Source organism: Rhincodon typus, chromosome 3, assembly GCF_021869965.1.
Source record: "Rhincodon typus isolate 14 chromosome 3, sRhiTyp1.1, whole genome shotgun sequence".
NCBI classification, from domain to species: Eukaryota; Metazoa; Chordata; class Chondrichthyes; order Orectolobiformes; family Rhincodontidae; genus Rhincodon; species Rhincodon typus.
Window position 1 is genome coordinate 74,549,291 of NC_063334.1, and position 12,059 is coordinate 74,561,349.

At 38.6% G+C, this 12,059-nt stretch overlaps 1 protein-coding gene across 6 annotated transcripts in view; it reads left to right on the top strand.

Moving 5' to 3' along the window:
* Window positions 1-12,059, top strand: part of pja2 (praja ring finger ubiquitin ligase 2) — a 50,880-nt gene that overhangs the window by 31,408 nt on the left and 7,413 nt on the right. For all 6 annotated transcript variants that reach the window (XR_007266325.1, XM_048592172.1, XM_048621519.1 and 3 more), the window contains one exon: window positions 1,699-1,807. Coding sequence is in view for 5 of the 6 variants with exons in the window: in XM_048592172.1 (XP_048448129.1) it covers window positions 1,699-1,807 (109 nt within the window). In the remaining variant the exon portion in view is untranslated. The remainder of the gene's footprint in view (window positions 1-1,698; window positions 1,808-12,059) is intronic.

A 12,059-nucleotide genomic window follows, 5' to 3' on the forward strand; every position in this document is an offset into this window, starting at 1 on the left:
GGAGCAGGGAAGTTGATGTTTCAGGTCAACTTTCCTGCTCCTCTGATGCTGCCTGGCCTGCTATGTTCCTCCAGCTCCACACTGTGTTATCTGTAAGAATTGACACCATTGATTTCCACTTCACCATCTCCATCTGCCAAACTACGGTTGATTCTAATGACAGCAGTGCGACTGCTTTATGTTTTAGGAGTGGGCATCTGCACTTTCTCATTTCGTGACCTGTCATTCTTTGACATGATGTAATCATCTACTGGATAGCTTATGAGGTCAAAATCCTTGGACATCAGCCTCAAAATGTTTTCACCTATGTATTGGGGAATCCAAGAATTTTGAGCTTTGACATGTAGTCAACTATAAACAGTGTTTTGAAGCATCTCACTTTTTTGGCCATAATGGGAGATCCTTGAAAACTGTGGTGTGAATTGTCATCCAGTGTGGCTGGTGTTACTGAGTTTGGAGAACAGTTAAATATTGTTTCCTTCTGACTTTTCTCTACGCAATCTTTCTTATTCCAAAAAAGCTAAAGGGTAGTTTATTAGGTGATTAACTGCTTAAAAACACGTATAGCCAGATTTTGAGTATACATTTAATATAAAGAAAATGGTTAATGGCGAATATTTTATTGTACCAACTAATACTAAATGTGGTCATAAAAAACCATGTTCTGTTAAAAAGTAGAAAAAAAATTCCAGGTTTAAATTTTGAATTCTGTGAATGAACAATAATGTTTAACCATACTTGCAGAGCATCATCTCAGTTAAATTAATCAAATGATTTCTTATGGTTTCTGTTCCACTCTTGACTTAATTCAATTATATTTGACTTAGAAATAATTTTTAGAATCCTTCGTTTTTGCTTGAGTATTTTTCCTGGCTTTAAAAATTTAATAAACAATTTCGGCCCAAAACGTCAGCCTTCCTGCTCCTGTGATGCTGCTTGGCCTGCTGTGTTCATCCAGCTCTACACCTTATTAACAATTTGAAAAATTGTTTTAGTGCTGCAAACATATGAAATGCAAGTTAGATTAATCCATTTGGCTGCTTGATCTTAGTCCATCATTCAAGGTTATGGCTGATATGATTGCGGTCTTGAGTCTATATTCCGACCTATTCCTATTCAGTTTAATGCGCTTGTTAGTGAAGAATCTAATCTACCTCTGCCTTAAAAATATTCAGTAACTCTACCTCTACCACTCTCTATGGAAGGCAGTCACAAAGACTCCTCAAAAAAAAAATCTCCTCATGGTTGTCTTAAATTCAAGACCCGTTATTTTAAAGCTGTGTCCCTTGATTCTGGTTTCCCTCAAAACGGGAGTCATCCTTTTTAGCAATCATCTTTTTAAACCATACCAGGATGTTCTATGTCGCAGTAAGATGACCTCACATTTTTCTGAACTCTAGTGGCTATAAGTCAAGCCTATCCAACCTTTCCTCACTGGTGATGGCACAGGTTGCTATCCAATGTACATCCTGTGGCTCTTCATGCAAGTCATTCGTATAAATTATGAATAGTTGAGGCCCCAATACTGATCTCTGTAGTGCTGCACTTGTCATATGTTGCCAAGCTGAAATTACCTATTTCTTAATATTTATTGTTTCCTGTTAACTAACCAATCCTCTACACGCACTATTGTTACCTCCTACATCATGGGCTCTTATTATGCATACCTTCATATTGTCAATTTCATTTTTTTCTCAGATTGCTTGACGAACTTGGTGAAGGACTTACAGCTCAAGCTATTTCATCTGTTGATCCACAATTACTTACCTTTATGGCTCTGGAAGAGCGGTTGGCTCAAGCAATGGAGGTGATAATCTTTATTAATATATTCTGTGATTAAACCCATAAAATTGAAATGAACCATATTGAGCTTTTTAAATATCATTGATTTGTATCCAATCTCTCCTCGTGATAATAAGCTTTTGAATGTACTCACTTCAAAACGCAATATTAAGGTTTGTTAAACACTTGGGATTATTTTTAATTGCAGTTTTGATTATTAAATGAGTAGCCTTTTCTTTAACATACTATTAACCAGAAGTAAAAGTGGAAAATTTACTCCTTAGTTCAAAGCATGAAGTTCAATTGAAGTTTTACCCCCTTTTAAAAATCTGGACTTAATTTGTAAAAGAAGCATCATTTACATCCTCTTTATCAGTACTATAGGAACAGGAGTAGGCCATTCAGTGAGATCCTGCTTAATCTGTGGCCTAAATCCCTGTTGGCACATATCCCTGAATATGTGCGCTTAAAAAAAATTTTTGTACTTCGGGTTTAACACTAACAACTAATCTCGTATCGACTGCTGTTTATGGAAGAGTTATCAAACCTGTAGGTGGATTGGCTATGCTAAATTTCCCATAGTGACCAGGGATGTTTAAGTTAGACAAGGGAAATGTGGAGGTAGGGGAATGGGTCTGGGTGGGATGCTCTTAGGAGGGGCGGTGTGGACTTGTTGGGCCGAATGGCCTGTTTCCACACTGCAGCTATTCTATGATTTGTCTGCTGAAATGTTACCTATCATGGCTCCTGAATAGCCTGGCCCTAAATTTTAGATTGTGCTTCTTAGTTTATCTTTATCTACCTGCCTTTTCCTGTTAATATCTTGAAGATTTCAATCAGATCACCTCTTAACCCTTCTAAATTCTGGGAAGACAGGCCTACTTTGCATTATCTCTGTTCATAGCTTGACCCCCTGGAAGTGCATGGTAAAATCGGGCAGTCAGAATGGTTTCATCAAGGGGAGGTCATACCTGACAAATCTGTTAGAATTTTTTGAGGAGGTAATGAGCAGGTTAGACCAAGGAGAGCCAATGGATGTTATCTACCTGGACTACCAGAAGGCCTTTGACAAGGTGCCACACAGGAGGCTGCTGAGTAAGATAAGGGCCTGTGGTGTTAGGAGCAAGGTGTGAACATGGATAGAAGATTGGTTGTCTGGCAGAAACTAGAGAGTGGGGATAAAAGGTTCCTTCTCAGGATGGCAGCCGGTAAGTAGTGGTTTTCCACATGGGTCAGTGTTGGGACCACAACTTTTCACTTTATATATTAATGATCTAGATGAAGGAGCTGAAGGCATTCTGGCTAAGTTTTCAGATGATACAAAGATAGGTAGAGGGACAGGTATTTTTGAGGAGGCTGGGAAGCTGCAGAAGGATTTAGACAGGTTAGGAGAGTGGACAAAGAAGTGGCAGATGGAATACAACGTGGGAAAGTGTGAAGTCACGCACTTTGATAGGAGGAATAGAGGCATGGACCATTTTCTAAATGGGGAGGAAATTTCGAAAGCTGAAGTGCAAAGGGACTTGGGAGTTCTAGTCCAGGATTCTCTTAAGGTAAACTTGCAGGTTGAGTTGGTAGTTAGGAAGGCAACTACAATGTTGGCATTTATTTCAAGATGACTAGAATATAAAAGCAGGGGTCTACTTTTGAGGCTTTATAAACCTCTGGTAGACCAATATAGAGGATTGTGAGCAAGTTTGGGCCCCATACCTCAGGAAAGATTCCTGGCCCTGGAGCAGGTTCATGAGAATGATCCAATGAATGAAAGGTTTAACATATGAGGAACGTTTGAGGACTCTGGGTGTATACTTAATGGTGTTTAGAAGGATGAAGGGGGATCTAATTGAAACTTACAGAATACTGAGTGGCCTGGACAGAGTGGATGTTGAGATGATGTTTCCATTGTTAGGAGAGACTAGGACACGAGGGCACAACCTTTAGAGTAAAGGGAAGACCTTTTAGAATGGAGATAAGGAGAAACCTCTTCAGCCAGAGAGTGGTGATTCAATGGAATTCATTGCCACAAAAGGCTGTGAAGGCCAGGTCATTGAGTATATTTAAAACAGAGATAGATAGGGTCTTGGCAAGAGACAAAAAAAAACTGCAGATGCTGGAATCCAAGGCAGACAGCACAGGAAACCAGTCAGCATTGGGAGGAAAGGAGCAGTCAACATTTCGGGTATAACCCTTCTTCAGTCCTGAGGGGAGAAAGCTGGAGAACGGGATTGAGAAGCTTATCAGCCATGATTGAATGATGGAGCAGACTCGAGGGGCCAAATGGCTAATTTCTGCTGTTATGTCTTATGGTATTATGGTATCATTCTTCTAAGCCTGCGTTGTACTCCTTCAAAGGCCATTGCCCAGATCTGCTCTCACGACTCAAAGTGGGGACTAACCATGTTATGGATCAGACCAACCACCTCAAAATATATTAAGATAGTCTTGACAGTAACTTTTTGTTACTTTAAAGGTAAGTATAAGGTGTTGCGTTCCAGATGCAATTCGATTTGGTCAAACTACTCGACATTAAGCCAAACACGCTTTATTTTTGTACTGCAGTTAAAATACAAACGAAATAAAAAGAAAAGAATCGGCATAACTGTAACTCCATAGAAATGCTTAACAAAATAATAGGTTATTAACTAGTATTAAATAAGTGTTCCTATATTGTAACATCCCATAAATATACCTTTGGTAAAAGCAAATTCAGCAAAATAGATTGTCTTGCATGCAATTCTAGCAGCAGGAAGAGAATACCAGCTTTTAGCTGTAACAGAGAGAGGACTAAGTGCTTCTACATCCTGCTTCAAGATTCCAGCAACTGCGGAAAGCTAAAACTAAAAATCCTGATTCCGTGGGAGCTTGACCCTACCCATTCATGCTGCTTCTATTTTTTTCAGCTATTTTTGGAAAAAGAAACAATGCGTGACAAGCTGTTGACTTTATTGGCTTCGCGCAGACTGCTCTTTACCTCTGTCTCAACCTTTCTTCATTAAAAATCCAGGACAAAATACACCTCTTAAAACCATACATCCCTCCATTTTAAATAAAAACGTCAATATACTAAGATGGCTTCATCTTTAAAAAAAATCTTTAGCCTTGCACTATTAGTACACCATAATACATGTACATTACATTCACCTTGAGCATGCAAACATTCATGACTACAGTCCATTTCAGTCTGTTTTCTCCCACCACTGAACATTCCTCCTTTATCAAAGTCACAACAATCCATCAGCAGTTATGTTCTTTCGTCCTGCCACGTGTATAATTTTCAAACTGAATGGCTGCAGTGATTTATCTCCATTTAAACAGACTGGTGTTTTTAGTCTCGATTTTTTTTTTTGAAAAAGTCGAATTGGTGTGTTATCAGTATATATAGTTGTCATAGACACAATACAGGCAATATAAATTTTGCAATGTCAAAGCCATATTCATGGCCTCCTTCTCAATTCTGGAATGTTTCTGTTAATGATTAATCAGTTTTCTGGAAAAATACCCAATAGGTCTTTCTATTTTCTCATCGTCTTCTTGCAAGAGTGTAGCAGCAACACCCACATCACTCACATCGATAGCCATTTTGAATGGCTTTGCATAATTAGGTGTGGCTAACACTGGGGCAATGGGTAACACAGCTTTCAGGCTGCTGAATGCCTTCTGACATTTGCCCCTTCCACTGAAATTTTCTACACTGCTTCAACAATTTGGTCAGTGGAGCAACCACGCCGCTAAAATTCTAACTTCCGATTTAAAAACTACTCAGTCCCAGGAACCTTAGTACTTCCCTCTTCATTGATGGTATGGGAAACTCCCCAATAACGTTTATTTTCATATCCTGTGGGGCCATTTGTCCATGTCCAATTACATGGCCCAAGAACGTGACTGGACTTTAGTGAACTCACTTTCAGCCAGGTTTATCACTAAGCCCACCTCCTGAAGTCGATCGAACAACTCTGACAGATGCTGCAAATGTTCCTTCCACGTGAGACTAAAAGTCACTAGGTTGTCGATGTACACTACGCAATACTATAATCCTGAAATGACTATATTGGTTCGTCCTTGAAATGTGAATTTTTCGCACCGAATGGCATGACTTTAAAGTGGTACAGTCCATTCGGTGTCAGCTGAAATTTCTTTCACTCTTTTGGATAAAGGTATCTGACAGCATCCTCTGAGCAAGTCCAATTTAGAAATATAAGTTCTTTGTGCCTTCTCAATAGAGTCTTCCAAACATGGAATAGGATATGAATCAGAATTTGTAACTGTATTGACCTAGCGATAGTCCATACATAATCCTTGGGATACCATCTGATTTTGGCTCCATTGATATGGGTGAACTGCATTTGCTACAATTCATTTTGATTATATTGCCTTTGAGCATGTGTTCAGTCTTTTATTTTTGAACCTATGCCACATTTAAAGGGTTAAATCTGTAAGGATGTTGCTTAATTGGAACAGCATTTCCTACATCCATATCAACGTGATCAGATTAGCACTTCCCAGTTCATTATCATATATCTCCCTATGTGATTGTAATGACTCTTTCAGCTCATTTTGATTTTCCTCTGGAAGGTAACTCAATAATTTATACCAATTTTTGAGAGCTTCCTCGTTGTCCAGTTTAATTAGAGGAATGTCTAATTCAAAATCACCTGAACTTAGTTCTTCAATCTGTGTTGTGACCAGTACAACATTCTCCTTTTGCCTCCTTCCACTTCAAAATATCTTTTGAGTATATTCACATGACACATCCTGTGAGATTTCTTTCTTATCAAATAGTTCACCTCACTCAATTTCCTTTCAATTTGATACCCTGTTTTTAAACGTTCATCTAAACTCTTTATCTGCACTAGGAAAATTACACATTTTTGATTTATTGTCTGCTTCCTGTTTTACCATGTTATGCTACTTTCAATTGCTGTCTGGCTAACTCACCTATTCTATTTAATCTTTCCCGAAAATTAAACACATAGTCTAAGTTTGTGGTTTCTAAACTCAGACATGCCAGTTTCTCCTGAATTCATGTCAGTGGTCCTGTTACCTCATACCCAAAAACCAATTCACATGGACTGAATTTAGTTGATTCATTAGTGCATCCCCGAGAGCAAAAAATACAAATGGAATTCCTTTATCCCATTCCTTTGAATGAACTTGACTTATAAGCCCTCAACATAGTCTTTAAAGTTTTTTGCCACTGTTCTGATGCACTTTGTGATTCTGGATGGGCAAAGTGGATTTGAATTGTTTTATTCCTAAGCTATCCATAAATTCCTTGAATAACTTTGATGTAAAATTTGACCACTGATCTGATTTGTATTTCTGTGGGAAGTCTGTATCGAGTTAAAAAAAAATTTGAGTAACTCTTCTACGGTCCTTTTTGCCATGATACTGCGTAATGGAATGACCTCTAGAAATCTAGGAGACGCATCCATTATGGTCAGCAAATACTGATTCCCACTTTTTGTTTTAGGTAGGGGTCCTAAGCAATCAACTAAGACTCTCTTAAAGGTTCCTAAAATGTGGGAATGGGTATTAAGGGTGCTGGTTTTATCACCGCCTGAGGTTTTCCTAACACCTGATGCTTATGATATATCTGGCAAAACTTAACCATGTCCTTATGCAGTCCAGGCCAATAAATGATTTTGTATTTTGGCTTGAGTTTTCCTTACTCCCAAATGACTTCCTGCTGCTAATTCATGTGCTACCTGTAGCACCACCTTTCTATTACCCACCAGTAATAGAACTTGATGAACTTCTATCCATTTGTCATCTGAATATGTGATGGTCTGTTTCCTCATCAAGACTTCATTTTTAAGATAGTAATATTCTGGGATACGCTCAGATTCTTCTGTGTATGCTTTTGATTACAACTGCTTCAGTTTTTCATCTTTCTGTTGTAATTCAGCTAATTTCTCTGAACTGAGGGGCGGCAATGGTGTGATGCTACTCTTGCTGGATTATTAATCTAGCGACCCAGATAATGTTCTGAGGACCTGGGTTCAAATCCCACCGTGACAAATGATGGAATTTGAATTCCACTAAAAAAAAGTCTGGAATCAAGAGTCTGCTGATGACCATGAATCCATTGCCGATTGTCAGAAAAACCCATCTGGATTAATGTCCTTCAGGAAAGGAAGCTGCCATCCTTACCTGGTCTGGCCTACATGTGACTGCAGACCCACAGCAACGTGGTTGACTCTTAACTGCCCTCTGGGCAATTAGGGATGGGCAATAAATGCTGCCCTAACCAGCGACACTCCCATCCTGTGAATAAATTATAAAAAAAACTAAAACTCCACTTTGTCCTCCACCTTTTTTTGTTTTCTGTCAACCATTTTATCAAACATAGTTTCGATAATTAAACTTCAACTTGCTTATCTTTGTGACCTTGTTATCACACAGACAAAAAGAAAATCCCAGGATGTACTTCCTGTAACACTTCAGTTGCCTGATTTTCCACTGACTTTTCAAACACAGTAGGCATCATTCCTGCCTGTAATCCAGCTATATTGTTACAAGTTTAAACTATATTTCTAGATCCGAGAATTTCTCTATTACTCCTACTACCACTTTACCACTATTTACCTGACTCTCAAAAGGCCATTTATATAATGGAAGACTGCTCTTCTCACCATGAATTCTACATATTAGCACTGTTTTCTGGCAATACTCCTGTATTACATATCATTTTGTCTCACCATCAAGGATTGACTTGTTTCCATATCTCTCAAAATCTTAATTTCTTTACCTACTCCTCCTGGCATACCTTAGTAAACCTCACCCATGCAAGTGAATCCTTTTAAAGAGATCTGGCACTTTCTTCTCAACCAACTCCTGATTAGGTTGTACATTCTTTTGCAGCTTTTTCGCTTCAACTGTGCTTTCCTTCACTACTTCAACAAAACTCACTGGCTTATCCTATTTTCTCACATCTGTCTTAGAAACATAGAAATTAGGTACAGTGGTAGGCCATTCAGCCCTTCAAGCCTGCGCCACCATTCAATATGATCATGGCTGATCATACAGTTTCAATATCCCACTCCCACTTTCTCTCCACACCCTCCGATCCTTTCAGCCGCAAGGGCCACGTCTAGTTCTGTATTGAATATATCTAAAGAACTGGCCCCAACATCTTTCTGTGGTAGAGAATTTCACAAGATCACAACATTCTTCATCTCAGTCCTGAATGGCTTACCCTTTCATTTTAGACTGTGACCCCAAGTTCTGGACGTTCCCAACATCAGGAACATTCTTCCCACATTTAGCTTGTCCAGCCCCACCAGTATTTTGTGTCCATGAGATTTCTTGCCCCCCCCACCCCATTCTTCTAAATTCCAGTGAGTACAAGCCCATTCGATCCGGTCTTTCTTCATTTGTTAGTTCAACCATCCTGGGAATTAGTCTGATGAACCTTCGCTGGACCCTCTCAATAGCAAGAATGTCCTTCCTCCGACTAGGAGATCAAAACAGCACACAGTAATCAAGGTGTGGCCTCACCAAGACCCTGTATAACTGCAGCAAGTCTTCCCTCTGCTTTTTCTAAATCGCCAACATTGTGACTTCATGTAGCCTACTTTATTACAGTGAAAACACCTGAACATTACTTCTCTTTCTCATTCATGGATTTCCTTTTTACCCTGTGGTAAACTAAAACTATCTTTGCTATTTTCAATGAGATCTCCTTTTCCTTTCTTCCTGAGGATTTCTGTTTTCCCCAAACTGATGTCAGAAGCCAAGCTTTGATTTATGAACCAACTCATCATCATTGACTGTTTCCATTGCTAATCTTGTGGTTTTAACTCTGCTCTTCCATATGAGTTCTCACTACTTCAGGAAGTGAATTCTTGAACTCCCTACAAAATAGTTGTCTCTCTAAGAGTGTCATATTGTTGGATCTGTTTTCAATATTCTTATCCACCTATCAAAATTACTTTATTTGATCCTTTCAAACTCTATTCTTTTGACCAGGTTCCCTCCTTAGATTCATAAAACATTGTCTGTAGACTTATGGTACTACCTCGCATGCATTTAAGATGGCATCTTTCACCTCGTTATACTCCCCAGATACGTCCTATGATAGTGATGGAAATACCTCACTAGCTCTACCTGCCAGTTTTGCTTGAATCCACAATACCCACATGCTCACTGGCCATTTTATTTGTTTAGTCACTTTCTCAAATAAAATGAAAAAGTCTTCTACATTCTTCTTGTCAAACTTTGCCAATGCTTGGACATATTTAATGAAATCCCCACCAGACCTAAGGCTACGTTTGGGATTGCTCTCCATCAGAATCCCCATCACTATTCCTACCTTTCACCTCTACTTCTGCCATTTTAAGTCAACTTGAGTTTTCCATTCCAACCTCTGAATTTCAAAACTATTTCTTTTTCCCTTTCTTCTCCTAGTGCCCATCCTTTCTTTTTTTCTTTTTCCTCTACTTTTAATTGTTATTCAAACGGTTTCATTTCCTTTTTCTTTGTTCTGTCAGGGCTATTTTTTCTTTTTTTTTTGTCTTTTTCTGTTGCCATTGCCTCTAATTCAAGCTGTTTCATTTGTAATTGAATTTTAGCAATCTCCAATGATTCTGATTGCATTCTTGACAATTTTAAATGTAGAGTTATTGCTGCAATTATTTTTCCTTTCTTCAAAGAAACAGGCAACTCTAACTTCAACTTGTTTGCCAGTTCTGAAATCTTTGCCTTGCTTGTTTCTATAAAACTTGAAATGACTACTTCCACCCCTCAGAAACTCTTAGTGAATGAAAGAGCCATTATTACACAAGGCACACACTGTTTAAACCAACCAAATGCAACATCCAAAATAAAAAATTACCAGTGCTCACCACTCGCTGCTCTTGAGTCCAATAATCCTAAACTCAACCTGGAATATGAGAACTTGATTCTGTCAAGAGTCCCCAGTTTGTTATGGACCATACCAAACGCTATCAGAATCATTAAGAAGATAGTCTAGCCCACAATGCTTTCTTATTTTAAAGGTAAGTGTAGGGTGTTGCATTCCAGATGCAATTCGATCGGTCAAACTACTCGACGTTAAGCAAAACACACTTTATTTTTATACTAGTTAAAATACAGACAAAATAAAAATAAAAGAAAGGAATTGGTTTAACTGTAACTGTAGCAAAATGCATAACAAAATAATGTGTTAACTACTGCTCATTTACTGTTCCAAAATAATAATATTCCAGAAACACCAGACTTTGCAACGCAAATTTAGTAAAATAGATTGTCTCTCAGGCAATTCTAGCATCAGGAAAAGAACTACAGCTTTTAGCTGCCATAGAGAGAGGAATAAGAGCTTCCACATCCAGCTTCAAGATCCCAGCAACTGCAGAAAGATAAAACTAAAAATTCTGGTTCTGTGGGAGCTTGACTCTACCTATTCAGGCTGCTTCTATTGTTCCAATTTTAAAAAAAAAGACCAAGGCCTCCCAAGCTGTTTACTTCATTGGCTTTGAGCAAACTGCTCGATGCCTCTATCTCAACCTTTTTTCGTTCAAAAAAAGGACAAAATTATGCCTCTTACAGCCAGTGTATCGTCACATCAGGGTTTTATAACTGCAGCGTTGTCCATACAACCTTATACTCCAGTCCTCAAGATATAAAGGCCAGCATTCCATGTGCTTTCTTGATTATGTTCTATAGCTGTCTGTGGTATTTTAGATATCCGTGGACCTGCACACCCAAATCACTTTGGACTTCCACTGTATTTAAATTCATATAATCTAGAAACCAAAATTTGTGCTTCAGGTGTATTAATATCAGGCTCAATGACAATTTTGAATTTTGGAGGAAAGGGTAAGTGTTACAATATAGGGTCAACAGAATTTCCAATTTTATGCAAATCAAGACCATGAAACCAGCAAATAAAATGAATGACAGAGTTGGTTGAGGGACAAGAACAAGTAGGGGCATTTTGAGACCACTTTACACTTTTAATGAAAGATTGAACTACATAATTAGCATGACTGGCATGTAGGATTTTTTCATTCATTCATGGGATATGCTGCATGGGCCAACATTTATTACCCATCACCATTGCTTTGAAAAGATGGAGGTGAACTGTAGTCCATTTGTGTAGGTATAACTACAGTGCTATCATGGAGAGTTCCAGGATCTAGGCCCAGCAACACTGAAGGAATAATAATATCTTCCTAAGTCACAATGGTGAATGACTTGAAGGTGGTGGTGTTCCATGTGTATGCTCCCCTTGTTCTTCTAGATTGTAGTAGTCCTGTATTTGGAAGGTGCTTTTGAAG